At 39.4% G+C, this 24,286-nt stretch overlaps 1 protein-coding gene across 1 annotated transcript in view; it reads right to left on the reverse strand.

Annotated features, from left to right (window-relative positions):
• Positions 1 to 2,678: 2,678 nt before the first annotated feature.
• SETX (senataxin) overlaps positions 2,679 to 24,286 on the reverse strand; it is a 28,851-nt gene continuing 7,243 nt past the window's right edge. Inside the window, exons 8-24 of the mRNA XM_059828690.1 lie at positions 18,944 to 23,506; positions 18,002 to 18,101; positions 17,334 to 17,510; positions 16,429 to 16,658; positions 15,732 to 15,899; positions 15,035 to 15,191; positions 14,183 to 14,284; positions 13,589 to 13,701; positions 12,823 to 12,894; positions 11,805 to 11,954; positions 11,154 to 11,261; positions 9,518 to 9,705; positions 9,048 to 9,140; positions 8,306 to 8,470; positions 7,716 to 7,814; positions 5,211 to 5,298; positions 2,679 to 4,167 (exon numbers count right to left, since the gene is read on the reverse strand). Of these exons, the coding sequence (XP_059684673.1) occupies positions 3,382 to 4,167; positions 5,211 to 5,298; positions 7,716 to 7,814; positions 8,306 to 8,470; positions 9,048 to 9,140; positions 9,518 to 9,705; positions 11,154 to 11,261; positions 11,805 to 11,954; positions 12,823 to 12,894; positions 13,589 to 13,701; positions 14,183 to 14,284; positions 15,035 to 15,191; positions 15,732 to 15,899; positions 16,429 to 16,658; positions 17,334 to 17,510; positions 18,002 to 18,101; positions 18,944 to 23,506 (7,359 nt within the window). The 3' untranslated portion in view covers positions 2,679 to 3,381. The remainder of the gene's footprint in view (positions 4,168 to 5,210; positions 5,299 to 7,715; positions 7,815 to 8,305; positions 8,471 to 9,047; positions 9,141 to 9,517; positions 9,706 to 11,153; positions 11,262 to 11,804; positions 11,955 to 12,822; positions 12,895 to 13,588; positions 13,702 to 14,182; positions 14,285 to 15,034; positions 15,192 to 15,731; positions 15,900 to 16,428; positions 16,659 to 17,333; positions 17,511 to 18,001; positions 18,102 to 18,943; positions 23,507 to 24,286) is intronic.

The raw sequence follows: 24,286 nt of genomic DNA on the forward strand, positions 1-24,286 counted from the left end.
ACAATCAAACATATGTAAGAAGAAAAACTTATTAGGCAAGTACCTGTTTAGGTATCATCATTATACATACGGCTCTGGTTTGTTCTCACATCGCCGTAACTGGGAGTAATGACATGGAAAAAATTACAGTAAACCTTACAGGAAAAAGGAATGACCAGAATTATACTCCACTTTTACTGGAAAGCCTATTTTGTGTACAAAGAATTAAAAAAAAAAAAGGCAAAACTGAACAAATTGTAGTCTAACACTTACAAGAGACTTTCCCTTCTTACTGGTATCAAAGACTAATAGTACCCCAGAGGGAACTGGTTTTGCACTGAGAATTAAGCTGCCAAGCTTGGAAGCATGGCAGCCTCTGCATAAAAACCCAAATGCTGCTTCTTCCAAAGTTTTTTGGCACAACCTCCAATTAAACTGTTTTACATAGAAGTTGTGTTGTATGTTTCTTTACTGATTTTTCTGACTTTAACACTGAGCAGAAAAGAACAATCACTGAACAACCTCCTGACTGTCACTGGTTCCGAGATCACATTAAACGAATAAAGAAAGTCTACACTCACTGCTTACCAACACTGACTGCCCATCAGTACTCAGACTATTTTATAACACACAATGGAAACAGCAGAGAAGTTACAAAAATTGTACCTCATCTGTTTGTTCCCCAATGCAGATTTTATTTTAATCAGTGAGAAGTGTGCTTTGGACTGGAGTTTGCTTGTTTTTCCACGTTATAGGTATAAAAGAGAGGGGGGAAAAAAGTTAATTAAAACTACAAACCTACTCTGAGTGATACGTAAGGAGGGAAAAGTGTTCTAAGTGCAACAGCCCAAACATCGCTTTATTAAAGAATACACCATTAATGACACACTGATACGGCAGCAATAAGTTGTCAGTCTTTCAGCGGTAGCTTAAGTCAGATAAATCTAGTATTAAATAAGCAAAAAAGTCTGAGCCACTGACGACGCCTCAAAGCTGATTTATAGAAAAACACAGGCGTTACAAAGTACATGACCTATGTGCTGTGTATAAAACACAATAAAATGAAATGTTAAAACAAATTCCTTCCAGCACGTGGTAAGTATAGCTCTCAGAAGAACACATTCTGAAATGCAGATTAAGGAGAAAGAAAACTACAAGAAAAGTTTCAGAGAAACATTCTTTTGACAAAATTGTATTTAATGGCCAGAAAAGCATTTCCGCATACACAGTTGCCAGGTTCACTTTATTTACATCAAGACAGTCTAAATGGCTTCCACAGCTATAGGATCCTACAGCCGTTCACAGAATAGCAGCCTTTTTAATGTGCTAAGTAGAACCAGCAGGCAGGTCAGCACAGCCCTGCCAAGAGGAGCCAAGAGCTTTGAAAGATGACAGTGTTTTTAAACATTCCTATTAACATAAAGGGAGATAACACACAGGGCATGGATTCGGTGATGTGGGAGTGACCGAAACGTCCAATTCGTGACAGTCAGATTCATTCAAGCAGCCTTCCTTCTCACACAAGGTACACAACATCAAAGAAGAGTCACAGCAGTTTTAGAAGAGCGTATACTGCTGACAAGAGGTGGTCAGGGTTCACTGAAGCGATTAAGATTGCAACATAACGAATAACTAAAGCTGAACAATGCACATACGCCAATTTCCCTTCACAGGCATCTCAAAGATTCTCCCCTATTCTCTTAAAATGCCCTGTACTAGGCAGCACAATGAGGCGGACAGTCACAGACAGCAACTAAAAGCTTCCCAACACACCTACAATGCAGTTGGTACCAGTAAAGCATGTTTGCTCTGGGCTTGGATGCATGAAGGATGTAAGTTTTACTGGCAATTGCAGTTTGACCCATTACCTGATGTTTTGTACGGTAAGGCACCCGTATTTCACTGAACCTCTTTGGCAGTGGGTTAAAAGAACAAAGCTAACACTAGTCATTGCAATGAATGTGTTGGGATAGAAAACATAACTAAAGATTATGGCTAAATTCTGGCCAGAGAAGTCTGGCCGCTCATTTGCTCAGGGAAAGCCACTGCCCTTATATTGGTTAAGCATAAGTCAGTTAGCAAGAGACAGCAGGATACTGCCTGCTTCATAGCAGGCGGTATTTTAAACACAGATGCATGGAGATTGCAACCTGGCCCACTCACAATACACCCAACTTGTATTTACGTAGCAAGGTGCTGCATTCTCAGGCAGAAGTGTGCTAGACTATCCCCATGCAAAACTCTGCGCACGTGAAATGTTGCTCTTCACCTCCTTGAGACAGACACATACTCCAGAAAAAGCAAGTGATACTTCACAGTCACCCAAAGGCATTGTTAGCAGAAATAATTCCACTTTTATTGTGAAATGTTATGATGAGGAAGGGTTCTTAAAAATAGTTAATTTTTTCCCCCCACCCCATTTTACTGGTTATATATTCTTCATCAACACAGTGGAAAGAATCCAGAAATAACACCTAGAATGAACTGCTTGCCCTTTTTATCTCTGTAGCTCTCCAAAAGCTCTATACAGAGAAACACAAGTGTCATTACCAGCAAGTGTTAACTAGACCTTAGACTAAGATTCCACAGTGCTGTTGATTATTCATCACATGGACTCACTGGGACCACACAGACCTCGTAGGCTTTAATTTGCAGTTTGTGTTGCCACTGCAACAAGAAAAGGATTCCAACTGATGAAGCAGCAGCGAGAGCACAACTCAAGGCACATCTGTATAACCCAAAGCTCTTCTGTTCCTATAAAAACAGGCAATAAAATATACAAAATAAGTAGAATTCTCTCCATTCAATCAATGTACATCTGCCTTCAGTCTTTCCTGAGGCACTAGTGGAGCATGAGGAAGAATCACTGCTACCACATTTTCAACATTCACTCTTTCCTATCAAATAAATTAGAGTTACTAGTGCAAAGGGAAAAAGAAGGCTGGCTGTTTTTTCAATTTTGGGGAGGTTTTGTTTGTTGTTTGGGGTTGCTTTTTTTTTTGCTTTGCTCTGGTTCTTCATAAAAAAGTTACATCACTAAGAAATTCACATTTGCACAAGGAAACAAGAAGCTATATATTTGCCAAATTAAATCTTAAAATAATTTTGTATACTGTACAAATATACATCGTTAAACATTTACAACCTTAACTTCCTAGACAACAAAATTCATTGCTCTTCCAAGCAATGCAGCTAGCCAGCTTTTCTTTTCAAAAGCTCAAAGCTATCAACAGTCAGGTATAAAGTCCCCTTCACAATTAGGGACAGGATGGGAACAAGATGATCTACTGATAGTAGTGGTATCAATATAAGGGAGTTCCAGGTGCACTAAATAATTTAAAATACAGTCCTTGCTAGACAGAAATCTGGGAATAGATTTTCAGTAATGAGCTGATACTAGAGTCAGTGAGAGGTCTTTCTTCGCTTGGCACTGTTTGATTCTGTGTTCTCTGGCGATTCCTCTGATGTTCTCCTCGTTAAAACACGATAGTCTTTGTTCCACTTACTGCTGTTACTTTGACCTCCTTCACTGTGGGCTTTTGAACTGCTTTTCGATACAGGAGCTCTCCAGTCACCCTTGTGCCGAGCTGCATAAGGCGACGCGGAAGGCACGTCGCGTTGTCCCATCGTTTGCTGGGGCTTCTTAGAAGTTTCTGTTCTGGAAATCCCATCCCTGGTGGCTGAGGACACATCGAGGCCTTGCTGTGATGTTGATCCTGGATTGCTCTGGGCTGACCGACTACTGTCTTTTGAGGCCTGCTCCTTCCCTTTTGTTTCAGTTCTACTAGCCATACTTGCCAGCCTTGGGTCCCGCGGTTTCTCTTGATCAGCAGGAAGCGCTGCAGCCTCCACGGGTGCGGAGGCACTGCCTCTCCTGGAGTCTGCAGCCTGAGTCCCCTGTGGCTGCTGGGGCCCTCTGCTTCCCTGTGGCGCTGCACGGCCAGCACCAGCAGCGAGTTCCCGTGGGCTGCTGGCCTCTCTTGGATTTGCAAGCTCACCCCTCTTGCTACTGGAAGAACAAGCCTGCACCAGAGAAGATGTCTTTGTCCCTGCTTTGGTTGGGGGCTGTACTGTTGGCTTGAGCTTCAAAATCTTAACAGCATCTTTCCTGTAGCTTTTTTCTGATGTCTTGATAATGGCACCTCTTTTCTGAGCATCCTGAATCAACTCATTCCAGTCTTTATTGTCCTTTAAAAAAAGAAAAAAGATACCCCCCCCGACAAAAGAAAACAGTTATCAGAAAGAAATCAACACAAATGGACAGAGGTGTCAGAGGATGCACAACCTCTTTAATCAAGGTACCTGACACAACTGTCATGGAAACCACTGTTATGTTCCTTCTGGAATGGAAGAATCTTACGTTTCACTTGCAAAACAGCAATAGGCACTCTGGCTGCTGTAACACAGGGAAGGTACTTTCAACCATCAGTGAGCTACTACTTAAAATGACATTTTCTGTATTTATGAAGGCCAGAAGAGTACCCTCATACAGACAGTGAAACAGAAGCGTGGCTTTAATGCCCTCTTGTGGTGTAGCTAACACCCCCCACCCTCGGAAAAAGAATAAAAATAAGCACTGTAAGACATTAAGTCTATTCAAGAAGACTCCCTACACATTCAGAGGGCCTTTACAGTCCCCCAAATACATAGTTCTGTTTCAGAAACACCTGTTTCAAAGAGTACAAGCAAAAAGTATCCCCAGAAACTACATGACTACACAAAGTAGTGTCAAAAACAGTAATACGAAGATCAGGGGAATGTTTTAGGGTGTTTTTTTTTTTTTTTTTTAAATCATGTACTTGCTCAAGTATTCAGTGACAACTGCAATAGCTGGAGCAACAGTAAGGATCAAGCAGAAAAGTATCTCTGCCATCATTTTATCGTACCGGTAGAGAGATTCTTCACAGTCCCCACACTTGAATTCTAAGGGACTGTGTTACAATTTAGCTAATAAAAATATTATGAGAGTAATTTCTAACTTTCCTTCTTGGAAGCAAGGAAAACAGATTTCTGATTTTTTTTTTTTTTTTTTAAAAGCTTTTATAACAGTTACAGCCAAAGCTTTCAAAGAGAACCCTTCAGAGGTCTGGACTGTACTAATTTAACAATACACTAGAAAAGGGTCTCCTTTCATAGACTGGAGCAGTCTGAAGATGGTTTTCACTTCCCCAGCCCTGACTTGACCTAAAAGGGTGGATCACAGAAGATCATTTGATTAACACTGTACCTACCATGAGCGTTTTCAGTCTTCCAAGGATGAAGAGGCTGAATCTGGCTCGAGTAATTGTAACGTTCAGACGCTGAAGACTTGCCAGAAACCTAGGCGACAAGACAAAACCAAGCTCCTAAACTAGTTCTTCAACGAGGCTTAAGTGTTATGAGAAAGAGATAATATTCCATTTCAGTGAAAGGAAGATAACAGAAGCAGTTACAAAGAAGGCAGCCGTTCATGACCCATTCCCAGATCCCACTGCAGCAGCCCTGCCTTACATGAAGGGCTTTGCATGAATTGTGTTTTCTTTCACCACTCTGATTCCTTCCAGAGTATTCCAGTTCTTTCCAGCTCTTGCTGTTGACGTTTCTCTTCTTAGAGCAAATCCCCTCTTAATGCCAACCACTGCTTCCTTAAGTGTTCCTCAAAGCACAGAAGACATCAACCTCACTTCACCTATCAAGACTTTAAGCTTCTTTTTGACTTGAACTGAAATAGATTAATAATATTTGGCACGATTAATGGGAAAATTTTCTATTGAAATAGTGAACGCTGAACACAAATATTTTATTTTAAATGTGACCTGCACTGGAAGCACATGAAGGAAGACTTTTGCTTTGTCATGCTTCAAGAGTGAAAAGTATATTCTTGCAGAAGAAAATTTTCATAGTGCAAGCATCAGACTGTCTAGTCTGTTTTTGTGGGATCACAAACCAAGCTACTGAAATCTAAACAAACAAATGCTTAGTGTATTCTTAAAGGTTGATTTCTGTTAGGGCTTATTTACGAAAACTCCAAGAAGGGTTTGTGAAACTAATGTCAACAATTTTTTCTCTAATGAAAAAGCTCCCAAAATGCACAGCTTATTCTATACTAACAAAGTTTGCAATACTAAGTCAGGTCTTTGTACAACTTCGTTTGAACAGCTCCAACATCAATGCCTGGTACTGTGGTCATGGCACCGAGACCTGCTCTTCAGCAAATTCACAACCCCTGCAGTAAAGACTGCGAAAGCCCCAGAGTCACCCCAGAAAATTTAGGTACTGCAGGAAAAAACAGAGAGGCAGGAAGCTGATCGGAGGAATGGATCCAGCAGCACAGATATAATCGTTCTCTAGGTCTTAGGGGAAAAAAAGGGGATCTTGAAAGACTCCTAAATATTCCTAACAGCTTTTAAAACTGAAAGACAAGATTATTTTCTCAGGAAGTGAAAAAAAGAAATCCATTGTCATTTCTTAGAGAGTTTTCTCCTCCCTTTCCAAGTTACTCTCAGAGTAAATTTAATGCTGGACTAGCAACCTTGGAGACCAAAACACTTTGCTCAGCTACAAGATCATAGGTAAGGGTGATGCAAACTTTCCCATCACACCTTGCCAATGACACCTAACCCTGAAACAGGGATGTCCAAGTCATCAGTATGTACAGCTTCTAAGGCACTGCACTGCCAAAGGTTTAATATTTAAACCTTCAACACATAAGGCTGGGAAGTTTTCTTCCAAAAGAACAGATAGAGGTTAAGTCCTGCGTCAGCCAAAAGAACTGGCAGGTTCTATCTGTCTTCAATTTCCAAACCCAATCAACTAGATTAAGAAATCTCAAAAACACATCATTGTTGTTTACTATAGGATTTGGATTCCTTCTCTTCCCAAAGTAGCATGAATCAGCACAGTTAAAAGCCCTTTATCTAGCCATTAGAAAATTAGTATCAGAGAAACATAAGTAGCTTAGTGAAACCTGGTATGTGAAAACAGATTTTTGTTTATGAGAACTGACTTCCCACAGTTTAACTTAAAAGCCAATGAACTATAAGAAGGCATATTTCTACTACCATTTTTTTAAACTAAAATGACCAGTAAGTTACAGAAACAAGTCAACAACTGCTGTAGCAGCCTGGGGGTAAACAGCACAGCCAGTATCTATTTTCTTCTGTTTCAGATAGGAGAAATTCATATAAAATTATCAAATCTGCGATCTTGAATCAAGACTTCCTGCAAATCCCCTCCTAACTCAAAAGACAAGTTCATTAATCTACAAATCAAAGATCCAGCTCATCTGCATCACATTCCTAGCAACATATATAACTCATTAACAATACTTTTACAGACAGAACAATATATTGATAGGATAGCGACAGCCACAGAAAACAGATTTCATTTTAAGACAGCAGCATTCAGAAAGGTACAATACAGATCAAAAGCCGCAAGAAAAACAACTGCTGCAGTACTAAACGCAAAGAGCCAACTTCTCAAGACCAATCCTGCCAAACCAAAACAGTGACAGGCAAAGGCAGCCATGCAAATTCATCAGCATGCAATGCAGAGCGCAGTACTTAGCATTCCCATGTCCTTTTTGTTCAGAGATCTCAAACCAGTAATGTTAATTCATGCATTAAGATACCCTTTAATTTGCTGGCTGTAGTGCCTTGTTATCTAACAACTTTCTTACTGGTCATATTAAAAATATAATGACTATATCTAGAGTGTCATTGGAAATGGGATTTGCAACTCACTGAAGAGAAACATACCCAATTGACCCTTTAGTACTGTTTGCCCGGACGCATGTCACTATGATGCAGTCTTTCTCTCGTCCCTGGAACGCATCCACTGTGTCCACTTCTCCTGGGCTGTTGAAGAAAGAATTTGCAAGCTGTTAAATTATGTTAGTTGAATTTTTAAGCAACACACTGATGCAAATAGTCTGAACACGATCGTTAATGAACAGCTGTCAAAATAACCCAGGGTAAATTTCTGCTTCAGTGTATGAAAAGATTTAGTGTATGAACCGAAAGTTCAATTTGCTTTTCTGAGGCCAGCATCATTGTTGAAAAGCTGTTCAGGTCCACGTAGCTTGGAATTTTTGGTTGTCTTTTAAATCAGCTTTATTCAGAACAGCAATATAATCAAAGCATGTATACAAACAATAATTAAGAAATGGTACAAAGATGCCATGCCTGTTTTAAGCAAAAGGCTTGCATGTCCCCTTTAAAGGCATGACTAAGTACAGATTTTAGTAGTACAGAAAAAAGTTTGTTTATCCTCTTAAAATAATGGCAAAAACTCAAAGGACTAACATGCAAAAGCCAAGTCCCATTTGAAACACTCATGGTTTCTTTACCTGTTATTCTTAAACACTCTGTCCAGTTGTTCTTGAATTTTCTTTTTCTGTGCACTGTAAGGCGTAATTATTCCAATACGACGAAGACCCAGATCCTTCCTTTTTTCTTTGATTGTTCTAATTAATTCCATCACCAGCTTCACTTCCTGAGGATTACTAAAAGAGCTGAACAAGACAGAATGGAAACATTACAGAAATATGTTTGACAGCTCTTTCCAATTCAACACTTCAGCCCAATCTGTAGGGGGATTGTGAGTCAAAGCCCCTGCCTTGAACTTTTGCAGCCTCCTTCACATGGAGGTTCAACGAACTTTGCGAGCAGGCCCTGATGAAGGGCTAGCAACAATGAGAAGTGTTAGCAGTGAAAGTCTGCACTTCGCATTCCCTTAACAAACATATCTTTGCTTTCTTTACAGAACAGGCAAAAGGGAGGACTGAGCCTGCCACCTTCTGGCATTACCTCAGCATGCAGCTGTGAAAGGAAAGTCACTGATAAAAAAATAAATCGGGAATCAGAAATTGTTACTAGAGTTAGCAGAGATTGTAGGCATTCACTGGCATCTAGCAGATAGTCAAACCAGGATTAAAACCAGTTTCAGGTTAAAAAAACCCCAAAACCACTTAACACCTGCTTTTTTGTAAAATTAAATCAAATCAAGTTGAAAATGCAGTTCTGGCTACTTAATTAATTAATTAATTGTCAGCAAATCTAAAATTTGGCAGAGTAGAATGCAGGACTTACTCATTGTCTCGCTCCTCACGACCGTCTCCTACATCAAAAATAAGGTAGGGCTGGAATGGCCACTCTGAAGAACATCTGTTCTCTTCTGTTGCTCTGTAAATAACATTCTTAGCACCAGGTAACCATATAGAAATTCTAAGAACTGACACTTCATTTTATTTACACCATGATTATCAAATACAAGCAACTTCACTTTTTTTCACCCCCAAGGTCCTTAATTTTCACTGGTACCTGCATATACTGAGGCCTGAAAATGAACTCCAAGCAGTAAGCATGCTCAATTTTAAGTGATCTCGTTAACTTATGTATCACGGCCAGCATTAACAACAGATAGAATGCAAGTTTTCTCCCATGAAGCATCTTCCCCTCCCCACAACCTCAAGAATTTTTAGACTCAAAAGAATATGCTGATACGAAAAGGCTTCTTTGAAATACCGCCTGCTCAGAAAGGAGAACAGGGAGCTACTCACTTGTCAGTCTTTAGAGTCCTGCCATAAACATAATTGGATGGGAAGAGGCAGATGTCAGGGTGCATCCTGTACTGCACAGTCAGCTGCACAACTGGCAGGCTTCGTAAAACATTCTTCTGCACTTGCTGCTCCAGGTGTCTGTGCAGGCGTGCCATCAAGGACTGATCGTAGCCATATTCCTGGGCTTTCTGCCAGAGGGAAAACATGAGATAGACTTCTAGAGTACGAGGTCCCAAATTAACGACAGGAATTTGCTTTCTGGACTTAAAACTATTTGGTATTTTCTTTTAAACTTCTAAGTTGCTGACAAAATGACAACTACTTGCACTTCAATTTTCTATTTGTGTTAGTTTTACTATTTCAGTAGAGATCACCTGCATAGATCTGAATTTTTGTCAGTGTAGTCTTCAGCAAGACAACTTTCCTTTGTGAGTCACAACACAGCAAAACTTTAAAAACATCAACAATAACAAAAAGCAAGATCTTCCAGGTGGGATCTCATTAAACAAGCACAGAGCCTCCAGACAATTTAGCCTTCTAGAGAAGGCAGTCTGGTTTTCCTCCTTTCTTTATCAGATGTTTAAAAAAAGTCCTCCTTACTACTGGATACAAGAAACTGCTCCTATATGTTTATCCTTGAACATTTCTGTAGGGTAAGGAAGGCCCCATACAAACATATAGTCTTCATCCTCCATTCCTTAAGGAATGTGCCACCGACTGAAGCTCACAGAATCACTAAGGTTGGAAAAGATCTGTAAGATCATCAAGTCCAACCATCAACCCAACCCCACCATGCCCATTAAACCATGTCCCGCAATGCCACGTCCACACGTTCCTTGAACGCCCTCCAGTGATGGCGACTCCACCACCTCCCTGGGCAGCCTCTTCCAGTGCTCTTTACCCTCTCAGTAAAGAAATTTTTCCTAATATCCAGCCTGAACCTCCCCTGGTGCAACTTGAGGCCGTTTTCTCTTGTCCTGTCACTAGTCACTTGGGAGAAGAGACCAACACCCACCTCTCTGCAACCCCCTTTCAGATAGTTGGAGAGAGCGATGAGGTCTCCCCTCAGCCTCCTCTTCTCCAGACTGAACACCACCAGTTCCCTCAGCCGCTCCTCATCAGACAAGCACAAGCTCCAGACCCCTCACCAGCTTCGTCGCCCTTCTCTGGACACACTCCAGCACCTCCATGTCCTTCTTGTAGTGAGGGGCCCAAAACCGAACACAGTATTTGTGGTGCAGCCTCACCAGCACCGAGTACAGGGGCACGATCACCTCCCTAATAACAGAGCCTGACGCAACACAACGTCCATCACAAACCAATTGCCAGGTTGTGCTGAAGTTTGTGTTGCCATAGCTATTCTCAATGGTGCATGAAATCAGTTCCAAGCTATACCAGGGAAGTCTATGGAGGTTGCACTTACAAATCTGCATTAGCTTTATTCACACGTTTGAAGGCAGTATGGGTATGGTCTCCACATAATAGAGACTAAACTTGGCAGGGCAAAAGTTATTATCTGATACACATCATGATCTGACATTGAAGCATCTTTTTTCCTTTTATCATATTTTCTATAGATACTGTTCTTATACTATATATCCACTATAGCATGAAAAAATACAGTTTGAACACTTACTACTGATTTTACAGTAGGAGGGAGCTGTCTGGGATCTCCAACAAGGACAAGTTTATTACAGCGATGGATCAGTGGAATCAGTGTTTCAACCTCACAGGACTGCCCTGCCTTTTGTATATGCAAACAGGACAAAAAGTAGAAGTTGTAAGCAAAGGAGTGGAGGGAAGTATGTTAAATTTCCACAGAGCCAGAATAACACAAATGCTTTTTAAGGCTTCTAAAAAAAAAAAAAACACCAAACAAAAAAACAAACATAAAGAGAGAGAGAAAAAGAATTATTTTTCTCTAATAAAAACTTCAGATTTTTCTTTTATTATTAAATACACAGAGCTCTCTCCAAACAGATACAAATATAACCCAACCGTCTGGAAACCTCTATAGCAAGAGCCACACTTTAGCCATGATTTTTAAGTAAAAGCTGTCTGCCATTAAAGCACCAAACAAGTCAGAAAAAGAAGCAATTAAAAGTTATTCTTTCTCCTTATGGCTCTACGTGGCAGGACAGGCTGGTTATCAACTAAAAGGTGGGGATGGGGCACTCAACCTACAATTTATTACACCAGCAGCCAAACAACCACAAGTAGCTTAAGCAGAGAACAAGGCAGACCTTTAGAGGTGGAACATGCTGTAGTTCTAAATGGCTTTACTGACCTCATCCACAATGACACAGCTGAAAGGATCAAGTCCTTGCCGCCAAAGAGCGGATTCCAGCAGACTTCCTCCACTTGTGCTCAGTGTGCAGCAGATGATGTCGGACTCCAAGATGATATCCGCCTGTACTTTCTGAGAGTGCCCCCGAACCTTCAGGTACAATAGGACACCATGTTTCCTCTTCTCTTTTGGTTTTCTTGAACCACCTTAGAGCAATTTCTAACTGCCTGGACAATTCTAACTGCCAAACAGATCATGCATAATGCATCAACCCAACAGAACTATCTCCATTATTACAAATGGAAGTCACAAGCTGGCTTAACTAAAGTGTCACTCTCACTGTAAATTACACCACCTTTGAGGTGGCAAACTGGAAAGAAGTATTGCTTTATCTCCACAGCTATGCAATCTAGACACAGTAACTGTGAGCAAAGTTTAGTTTGCCATCACAGTTGTGACTCCAAGCCTCCACAACCATTAAGAGTCAGCATATACGTATTAAAGATGAACCTTCATTCATCTCATGGTTCGTGCTACTCAGCCTTAATTACTGGTTTTGCTATCAGTGCCTATTTCCACTCTCAAACCTATCTCTTTCCATGCGCACAAAAAATTCTTCCAGCTGCTTTACTTAGAAACATTTAAAAGTATCTCAGTCCCAGTAGGATTGCAAGAGACATGAAAGTGGTGAAGATACATCCTAGAACATGAGGACATGCACGTTTCTATTACCCTCTTTACTAAATACACACTTCATTTAAAATTAGATGTAACAGTGAATATTCCCATCTGGGGTGTGTTTGGTTTTTTTTTTCCCCTCAGTATGCAGCCAGAGTACACCTGGATTTCACACCAGGCTGTCCGTAACTAACTCAGCTTATGATCTTTATCTATTTACCTACTACTTTATAAATACTCCCAGCCACATCAAAACCAAATCTCCACCATAATTAACAGATATCAAGTATATAGATTAGCTGAGGTTTATTAAAGAGCTGCCCTGAAGATAAATTCCTACCTCCTTTAGTTGAGAAGCAAGCTGTTGTCTCTCTTTTGAAAGTCTGCCGATTTCATCATCTAACAATTGACTCTAGATGGGAAGGGGAAACCACATAAATGTCAGGAATAATTAACACAGATTTCCCATATACCTTTTTTCCTCCCGTACCGTAATTCATTTCCTAAACATTTAGACTTGTTCAGACTGTCTTTTAATACCAAACCTGTCTGAAAAAACTGATCAATTTCTTAGAAAACAGTCAACATATTTAGACTTTCCATACACAATACTGAACTTTACATTTCTGTGCAACTGGGAAAGCAGTTTACCATCAGAAATCTGTAATTTGAGCACAAATGCCAAATTTTTAGACAAAAAAATGGAAAACTTCAAGTGCAAGACATAGCCCAAAATCTCAGACTACAAGGTATCTTACTACTTCCAGTTAAACACAGCTTTGAAGTACACAAGTTAAATCATTAAGTTCTATAAGTATGGTTACACTGGTGATAGAACCAAGTGAAGACTACTGAACACTGGAGCAAGAAGTGGCATGATTGACCTGCTTAAAATACCAGTATAAACAGACAAAAAAAATTCCCTATGTTTTGAAGTTCCTTGCTCCCTTTCGCGGTGCTAACCAACATTTCCATTAGTTGAAAAAGCAGGTGAAGAGATAGTTACTGCTCAGAGGTGGCATTAAAAGGAAGAGTTCTTTACTCTTTGGATTCAGTTATGAATACAAAATACACAAACAGGATTAAAAATACTATTATCTTACTACCTCCCTCTTCTCACATCTGTGCATGGCACGCTGACGAGACAGCATGTCCAGCCGTTGATCCAGAGCCTCTTTTTTCTTCTGAATATCCTGGTCAGAGTCAGCTGGCTTTCGTTCTAGAATGAAACAAAGGAAAACATACAGGAGGAATAGAAAAACTATGTTACAATACCACTTGCTCTCCGTCATGCATCTTAAGTTATTAAGAACAAATGGACAAGCTCATTTTTTGGTTGCATTTTTCCCTTTTTCTATTGAGGTCTTATCTTTTAAAATGAAGATAATGAGGCTTGGTTGGAACTGTAGCTCTCAAATGCTGCATAGCTTAAAAATGATGGCTTTAACATGCATTTATTATAATTTCTTTTAAAAAAAACAAGAAGTCATCTTGCTTATTCTTTGGTTTTGCTTAGATTTGAGGCCATACGTAAGCTGAGACTTTCCCATTAACACCGAGAAAAACAATGCTTACGAAGCAATATTGCAGAAAAATCTTTTACCAAATCTTCCATCTTAAAGGACACATAGTCCCAAGTGTAAAACATCATCAAGCTCTTAAAGACAACTGAAGAAAAGTCTGATTTGCATGTTACTTACTCATTCTATGTTCAACTTGCTTATCCAGGCTAAATCCCCGGACTTCACTGTTGATTGCCTTTTCAGCACCAAGTCGCACTAATTTGATATCACCACAATTTCCTGTGTACGAAATCAGATCAATATCAAATCAATCAAAATCAATCAAAATACTTTTAGATTGCTCCCATCATCTCTGCACTTTGGTATGAGAGAAAAAAAAATAAACATCATGGATATCAAACAAGGCTTTTTCCTTTTCTGCTTTTCAGGGGTTTGCAACAATTTAATTGTACTTATCTAAACACAGCTACAAAAAACACCACAGTAATTCCAAACTCTAAAAAAAAAAAAAGTACCATAAGTAACCCAGCTGCTAAGTCAATACCAAATTAACATTTGGTTACAATGCAGATTTTTTTTTCCCCACCACAGACTAGATGCCTTGTTCAGAATTCATCTACTTTCTATTAGTCACAAACTCCTCTAGGAGGAGAAAAAAAGTGAGAGGCTCTGACACGTCAAAATTTTTAGCATGATCAGTGAAGTCCCATTTTATTCAAAATCAAGGTAATAGTCTTGTGTTCAAATCTTTAAAGAGTACTTAAAACCTGGTGAACTGAAACTAACACTATGAGGAAAGGGTCAGTGTCTAAATAAAGACAAAGAGCAATTTATTTAAATAAAAACACAATACACCATTCAGAAAAGGACATTAAAACTAGTAACAACATGAGGATGTACCAGTCATGTTCTGCACGAGAAAAAAGCTGCTTAGAGTAGCATGTAAGTATTATATGTAACCAACTGTTCCAGTTGCTCCTTGAGGTTTTGTCTTACTAAACACAAACAGAATTTTAAAATAAACCATACCCAAAGGCTCCTGTCTGTTTTGGCATTTTTCCTTAAACGCAACGATGATCTTTTTCATGACTTCATCAACAGCAGCATTTGATGGTGCACAAACTAGAAAACGGTTTGGCTTGATCTTGGAATTTGCTTTTTGAGTTGTTTTCAAACTCCTAGTGTTCTGCAGATTAATTAACAATAAACCAAAACAGGCTCGTTAGATTGTTTTAATTTGTGATTTAAAAGCCAGACTGTATGCTCATGTTAATCAGCATGCAGAGTATGGGGACTATCACACTTGAAATTCACCTCTTAAGGTATGACTTACATTGAGTAAGAAGTCAAATGTATTAATACTATTCGCATAAATTCCCTTCAACAATTACGCACCTGATGAATCTACTGAATGCTAGTATGAAAACCATTAAATGGGACAGGGCAAATAAAATTCTTTAATACATCAAAATATTAAGGGTCTTTCATGTAACAAGCATTTCTACTACCGATTGTGCATATTTTCTCGATTTTACAAGTTTTCCAAGGTGCCCAAAAGGTATTATTTCCACCTTTACATGCTATACAGTACAGATTTAATTAACGCAGCTTAATGAACTACACCCCCAGTAATTACCAATACTACACTTCCATTAGTTTAAGCTATCACTGACTTCCATTGGGAAACCAAACACCAGCACATGACAGTCACATCACATTCACTTACTTCTCTCAAAACACGAGACAGAAGTCCAACAATAGTTTTTGATTTCCCTGTTCCAGGTGGTCCGTGGATGAGGCAGATCTTGGGAAGCCCTGGATGCTGCTTTAGCATGGCATAAGCTGTCTCAATGGCTCTCTTTTGATCTTCATTGTATTCGTTCATATCTGATGCCTGAAAGAACAGATGGGGAAAACATAATGAATTACTTAACATTGATCAAACATTCCATGTTCATTTTAGATGTTTTCAGAACGTCCCCCACCCCTCTAGCTACAACTCAAAAACTTGAAGGGCATGGAAGCTTTTGATTCTAGGTTTGCTCTAGGTGCACACCCAATCCCGACTCAAAAGCTGTAATGAAGGTGTCGTTTACTCTGCACACCTTTATTTTGCATTACCTTTTCCATACTATCCCTTATCTCCTGAACAGGCACCTCTCCAGTAAGGAAAAAAAACCTGAAAGCTGCTTCAAGTGCACTACTAGTATCTACGTCAATACAGCAGAAACACCTGAGCAAATTCAGACTCCTCTCTATCCACCCAATCAACCAACTCTGAAAAGCACAGTGCCTAAGTGCCTTTGAAACTTGTCTGCACTTGGTCATCTCAAAAAACAGCATGCAAAACCAGTTTTGCAAAACTCATGAGATCCAAATGCCCACTGTTATCCTTAACTATTACTTCTAGCTGCAGGACTTACAGCACTTTCTGAAGCTATAGGCAAATGTCTGGGACAGAAGTCATCGTAACTTGGATTTATGATGGGTTTAGCCAGGGGACTCCTGCTCAATAGTAGCAGACCTCTGAACGTTCGGTGTGTGGTCACCAGCGAGCCAACCACCACACACTTCACTTGCTTATTTATGAAGAATGACAAATTGCCTCGAGTTCGCACAGAAAGATGACAGACGGTATGCTGCTCCTTTTGTCCTATTAAAAGGTGGGGGAGGGAAAAAAACCACAACAAAACACAAGTTGTTAATTCAAAGAACGTCCAAATTGTTAACTGAAAGATATTCAAACAGGTCACTCAAAGACTTCACCAGAACCAGATGCTGTCTTCTATTAGGGAGCCAACAACTAATTCTTGCAAAAAACCCAAACCCCTTTCCCCCCTGCCCAAAAAACCCAAAATCTACCAAACAAAAAAAGTGCTCTGTAAAACGACTCAGATCACTGTTTTAATCAGGCTGCATTAATCTTGATACTTGGTAATCATAGTAATTCACAACTTCAGTTCAAGAAGATAGTGAAAATTTTAGTCAGCGAGACCCCTGACGTTCATGGCACTTCGTATCTTACAGCAATGCACTCCTGAAGATGTATACAGCGCACTTACTCATCGTTAGTTTCTGTTTTTCCACAAAGTATTAATATCTGTATTGACGGAAGACCCTAGAAAAATGCATGGAAAGCAGGTCTACATCTTCAGTTCCTGGCTTTTAGCCACGAAGCTTCTAGCATGGAATAGACACGCTACAGTGGAAAAACAATCGCATTGCCTCAGACGTAAGTAGTATATTACAACTATCAATAGCCAGCTATGAAGCAGCATTTTACAGTATCAAGAAGAATCCCACTTTTATTTCAACCCCATCTACTTACTAGTTAAACAGCCAGTTGCACGAGAAAATCGTGTCACAAGACCAACATGATTCACTATATGGTTCTCCATCTCACTTTCTTCCCTAAAGGTGTCTTTTTTCTTTTGGACCACCAAAAAGATCAAGTCATCCTCCTTTGGATGAAGCTGCCTTGCCAAATCACTTTCTCGAAAATGAGCTACCCAAAACACATTTTAAAATTAGAACATTAAAAGAGTTACAATTACTTTCTGACTACAGAAGTACTACAATTAACATACTGCGTATACTTCAGTAATACCCATCTGTTAACCTTTAGAGCTATTAAAAGCTATAGGCAAGAGACTATGAAGAGTTTTAACTCCATCCTGCATTCTTAAGCCTGAGCACTGTATAAAAATAGAGCACGTCAAGGACTATTTTATTTACCAAAAGAAGCTGAAACAAAATCCCAAATGAGTGAGATGGAAAGTATTCCAACAGCAATCAAATAACTTTTTGTACTGAACACTTAAGGCACAAATTCCATGCAAAATACATATTTCTGTTACGTGCATTCTGTAAAATAACAAATTCAAGATCCTTTCTGTATTTAAAGCAAATAAAAAAAAATTCTACCTCTAAGTGCTAGCTCATTATAAGGCATTGTCTACCCAAAAATTAGAAGAGGGTCTCAAAAAAAACTCTTACCTGTAAAATCTGCTGTATTTAAGTCAGCACAGAAGTTCTGTAAGTAGAAGTAGTAACTCTTCTCTCTTACTCTCTGATTTTCTATCCACTCTTGAGCCAGCTACATGTTGGAAAGTAAAAGCTAAATAAAAATACTTTGAAGGGTTTAGTGTATCAGAAGAATAGCTTATCATGACTCAAAGTGCAAACATACTAAGCAGAAATAAAGGAAAACTAACAGACTGTCAAGTACAAGACATGGAAGAGTCTTACCCATTTCTTTTTTTAATATATGCATACACATTACATTTAAACACGCACGGGGCAAACTAAAGCACTTCCTCCCCACCCACCCCTCATTTAATGTACTTTCTTACAAAGTACACCTTAAAATCCCAGTATTATCCCGGCATTGACTTCAACTTCTACCTTATTTCTACGGAAGTGATGCAATGACTGAACTTGAAAGTACACAGACTTTAATTGAAGGAACACTGCATTTTCTCACTATTAAACTACAAACTATTAAAGTTAAGCTGTTCGGGGAAAAAAAAAATACTTCTCAGATTAACCTACCCTCTCACATAAGTTCGCAACATAAATCAAAACATTATGTTCTTAGCCTCTTTTTACAGACACTGTCAGTGAAAGACCTCCATTTCTTAAATAAAGATGTGTGGTTTAAGCTTTATATGCTATAGAGGAACCACCTCCTTTTTCCCCTCCTTTTTCACGCTATTGCACATGCACGCCAAAAAAAAAAGCTTTACAGAGATGAATAACACTGGCAGTCCCCAATCTTAAACATAACTGTCTAGATTATTTCCCCCAAATCGTTCCTTTATTCAGATCTGCATCTGAACATTTGCAGAAGGTAAACAGAAGACATAAACCAATTTTTAACCTCTTGGTAAAATTTGCTATGGTTGACAAAAACAAACCGAGAGGCAAATAGCTACTTACTGTTTCAAAGGCATTTAGCATCATCAAGGGAAAAAATGTATTAAAATAGTCATTGTATCCCTGGAATTGGACAGGAACAGAGGCTACTACAGACTGCAGGAGATTACTTGGAGGTCCAAACTGGCTGGAGTTTGCAAACATTTCGTACGTCCACTTAAGGACTTCATTAACAAAAATACTATGATCACGCTGCGAAGCACCGAGAAAGGAAGAATATGCTTCTCGGGCAGGCCTTCTGGAAATATTTGAAGCATTGTCATTTTGTCTATTTTGTGACTGGAGAACATTGTTAGAAATATGGGGTTGAGGTACATTACTGAAACTTGGAGACTTGCATGTTTGATTTCCTACTGGTACAGCCTTTGCATTCGGTGGCCTGACCACTGCCAGTTTCGCTGGATTCACTTTAGTTTTTGAAGCTGGTGGCAGCTTTTTAACATCTTCGAGATCCTTGCTGAAGGCTGCATTCCGTGAAGAACTTGCTGAGCTGAAAATTTTAGTAGTGGAAGGCTTTCTTGTTTTAGAAGGTGGCAGGAGAGAAGGTTTGGCAAACAAGTGATCTGCTTCTGAACTGGTGGCTGAATGCTTTCTACAGTACTCTCCCGGATTTTCCACTTTTTCCATACAGTCTTTGTACTTACATTTCACAGTAGTCAAGGATTCATTCTTCTGAAGGCTTTCAGCAGTATCCACTTCCTCTTTTTTACTAGCTATAGCAGTATCTTGAACACTTTCCTCCTCGGAACATAATTCCATATCCACAGGATCTAACTGAGTTAAAAACAGATCATCATCATCTTCACTGTTTTCATCTGATTTACACCCATTTTCTTTTGAAGTTGTCTTCTCACACTCAGGTTGGAGAATGCAACCTTCTCCTGAAGGTTCATCTTTATCATCGCCAACAAGTGCAGTGGAAGGCAGACTTGAATCCATAGCTACAGGAGGAACCATCATACTGTCATCCTCTGATTTTCTGTTTGTCTCTGAAGAACCAGGCATTTTAGAGACACAGGTCTCCTCCTCCACAGAGAGGCTTTCAAATTTTCTCTCACTGGCAGAGGGACAAACAGTCTCCTCCCTTTTTTTCTCTCTTTGGTTTTCAACAGATCCTTCAACAGATGCCAGTTCAAAACTTTTAGGCTTTTGTTTCATAGATTTTGCATCCACTTTGCTAACTTTTTTGTTTCTACTCTCAGAACTTCCTGCAAGATTTTTCACTCTGACACTTTTTTTGGGCCTTGTCTGCCTTAAAAACTGAAGGTCTTGGCAGGCTAGCAATTTTTTATTATGTTTTATAGACAAACTCTGAGGAGCAATTAGTTTAGTCTTCTGTTTCTGTGCAGCTCCAACTCTCCCTGCAGCTTTACCATAGCTGCGCAATTGAGCTAGACTCTCTAAAGAGCGCTGGGATAATTCAAACGCTTTGCGGGGTGCCTTCTTGAGACCAAGTTTTTCTACAGTTAACGTTGGTACAGGACACTGCCGAACTTTCCTTGGAGGAACCACAGCAGGCATTGACCTGCCAGGTTGAGAATTTTTTAACGTACTTTGAAGCAGTATTTTATTTTGTACTGTTTTAAGAACAGGAGGTTTTTTAGGACTTCTTTGAAGCGTCCTTGCTACCTTAGATTTTGCTATATTCTTCCGTGGGCTCGCGCTATTTTTCTTAAGGGCCAACTTTGAAGCTAATGAGATGTTAGATGTAGATGCTCTGGGTTCAGTCGATTTTGAGTCCAGGGTGAAGTCTTTAGCAACAGTACCTTTGTCTGCAAAATCCTCCAGTTGATCTTTTGCATTTCCCTTACTAATAGATTCTTGCAATGTTGAATTAGTTACTTCTTTTGTATTATCAGCTTCTTTCTGATGAGAAATATTTTCTATCTGCTTTTCTATCAAGTTTGCTTCTTCCTCCATGATATCATCACTTATGTAATCCACATCATAACCCCATTCGTTTGTGTGATCGTTCAGCGAGCCATGTGAATTACTATCAACCGACGCTGAAACATGATCTTGTTTATACTCTTGAGTTGCTTCCATACTATACGCTTGAGTATCTTGCCAAACTGAAAAGACATCAACATCTGTTTCAAATTCGAAGTACTGAGACTCACAGTCTTCCAGGGGCAAGGGAGAGCTTGGCGTCTCCGATTCTATTTTGGTATCAGAAATGCAGCTGGAAGTTGAAGGCTGCTTTTCAGGACACACATTTTCATTCTTTTTTTTTGTCTCCTCCTTGTCAGACACACCTTTTTCTTCATCGGAAGAGTCTGAAATTATAATGACTTGATTGTCAAGGCAATCTGCATCACAGGGAGACTTGGTACTTGGGCCATCATTGGAAGATCTTACAGCACCTTTCACTTTCCTTTTAATATCACATACATTATGATGTACTGAGCTTTCTTGGCTTGACTCAAAGGGGAAATTGACACTTTTGGCATACGCAGCTAAAGATAATTTACTGAGTTCTCTATCAACCTGGGAGTCTGTTAAAGTATTATCTTCAGAAACTGTATTCACAAAATCCTCCTCTTTCTTCCCCATTGATTTGTTTTCCCTTTTGAAATATTCTGAGAATCTGAACAACCTGTCACGTAATTCACACTTCACTGACAGTGGCCTGATCTGAGAAGCAGGGTTGGATACATCCCTCTTGTTTTCAGAGCTAGATGGAACACCACCATTTGCTGAAGTTTTATCCACACAGAGTGTCTTTGAAATTTGATCTTTACAGTCATATTTAACCAAGTCATTTAAATTAGGCTGTTCCCGGTCTGAAATTTGCATGTCAGTGTCTTTCTTAAACACAGACTTCAACACCGAATTTGGTTTTTCTTCCATGGATACTTTTTTCAGTAAGGTGTCACTAATCCCTGAAAGCAAAACACCATCATCTTCATTTTCCTGCATACCAGGTTCGTTTTTAGAGGAGCCAGAGCAATCTAGCGGTGTTTCTTTTGATACCTGTTTAGCGGGGACCAGTCTGGATAGAAAAGCACTGTTGACACTTTTCTCCTGTGTACTTTCACAACTCCTTGAAGATGGAGTATCAACAGAGATTTCATTTTCACACACAGTATTCACTCCCTGATGTTTATGACAATCTTTGCTTGTACATAGATAGCCAGTGCAAAATTTACATTGCTCTGCCTCTGCTTTTGAAGCACTTGCTGCTAAACTGCAGTTTTTCAAGTCGCATGGCTTTGCTAGCTGCGATACTTTTGAGGGCCATTCAGTTTTCTGTACCTTGTTTTTCAAATTCATGAGTCTATGCGCATCTACTTTAAACTTTGAAGAGGAACTGGGAGACATATTGCTCTCCTTTATATCTGAGCTGTAAATATGTTCTGGAGAACCAATACGAGCCAGGCACATTGGTGTTATCGGTCCTCCTTCACATTTGTTTTCCAACTCTCCAACTCTTCTGAAATCTGAACACTGGGTATTTGGATTAAAGCACTGATTATCTGTATCACATTTCCCTGCCGCAAGATCATTGTTCCTATTTTTCTGAACTTTCCCACGTACTTTTGTTGCCAAAGAGTTCTGTGGGAAGACATATTCCTGAGTTGTCGTGTCATTATGTTCCTTTTTAATATTCATCAAGAGGCCTGTGGATGTCCAAGATCTTGAACTTTTAGATGCATCTCTACATTCCTCTTCGCAGGCACTCTTTCTTCTAAGGGAAGGGTTCTCTTGACAATCTTCATCTCCACCTTCCTTCAATGTGACAGCAAATGGTGAACAAAGGTCATCTCTGCCTTGTACACTCATCTTACATCCATCGCCACGTGCACTCTTCTCTTGTTTTATAGAAGTGGTAGGCAAAATTGTAGAGTTTCCATTGTTTCCTGTAGGCAGAGGGTTATTCAATGTTCTGTCCCTTATACTTCTTATAACTTGCTTTAAACACACTTGTAATTCCTGGGTTTCCTGGATGTTCAGCTGCCAACCTAAAGATAGACTTCCTCGCAGAAGAAGATTGAGTTTGTCTAGGTATTGCTTGCAAAGAGCTTGCTGCCCAATTTGATAGCCTTCTTTAAGAAGGCTGCGTATCAACTGCACACAGGCATGCTGCACAGAGTTAGAAGCTTGTAAAGATACTGCTGATGAACCTCTCGCACAGTGTCCTGATGCTTTTTCAGTGCACCGTGTAAATGCTATAGCTGGAAGCTTAGCGCATCTCACCACTGCTTCCACCCATTCTTGGGAGCTTATCCATAGCAAATGCAGGCATTTTTTATTTCTGTGTAATTCAATAATCGACACCAAGATCAGGAGAAAAAATTCAGAGATTTTGTCACACTGCTGGATTCTTTCATTGAGAATATCTTTGATTTCTGAGCAGAGGTAGTGGATGACCTCTACTATATATGCTACACCCAAGTCCTTGAGATCCATAAGCGACTGAACAAAAGGAATGAACCACAGAAACGTGCTGTGATGGACACGCATATCTCTGCCAATATCAGACTGAAGCACGTTAGCCAGTGTTTGCATATCTTCATACATGTTGGGGCAGTAGTCTGGACAAATGGCAGTCTTCCATCCAGTATCCTGAAAAAGAAATTCACCACACATCATCCTCATTAGGCACACTGGCACAGTTTAATCTGCCAGGTTATTTTTCTAGCCATAAAGATTCAAATATATGTTCATTAAATGGTAACATCTCTTATATCCTAATGTAAGTCAAAATCTAAACTAAAAGAAAGAAAAAAATAAAGATCAAACTACCATATGTATAAAGAACTCAGGTCCTAAAACATAACCTATGAAATAAGTGTAAAGTAGTATTTCCTTTAAAAATCATTGTGAAACCCTCTAAAGATGATGCTATGCTGATGTAATTTAACCTCAGATAATCAAATATAAATTTAAAGCCTTTAAAAGACATTTCATAAATACAACACACCAACATCAAGGGAAGAACATACCCACAAATGTTTATTCTGCTTTATAACAAAAAAAAGAAAAGGTGCCATTTCAGAGCACAGTCTAACATTTGAAAGTATATCAAAGCATACCTCGTTACTGCATACTCAACATATTAGTTTAGAATACTGAGAAACAAAAAGTAAAATACAAGAACACAATCAGCAATTTTTTTTTTAAAACTGAATTCAGAGTTTTCATTGAGGTACCAATGTTTGTTTTAATCTTGATACCAATTCTTGGGCTTTAATACCATCTCTGCCTAATTCACAAACACATTCTTCTTTCCTCTTACAGCCTGAAAGCACCAGGTAAACAAGATGTGACCAGACTGGCTGCTATTTAAGGCACACAATAGTGACATATGTTACTTAATATTTTTTCTTTACAACATTACTAGTA

This window comes from Gavia stellata, chromosome 24 (assembly GCF_030936135.1).
Source record: "Gavia stellata isolate bGavSte3 chromosome 24, bGavSte3.hap2, whole genome shotgun sequence".
Taxonomy (NCBI): domain Eukaryota; kingdom Metazoa; phylum Chordata; class Aves; order Gaviiformes; family Gaviidae; genus Gavia; species Gavia stellata.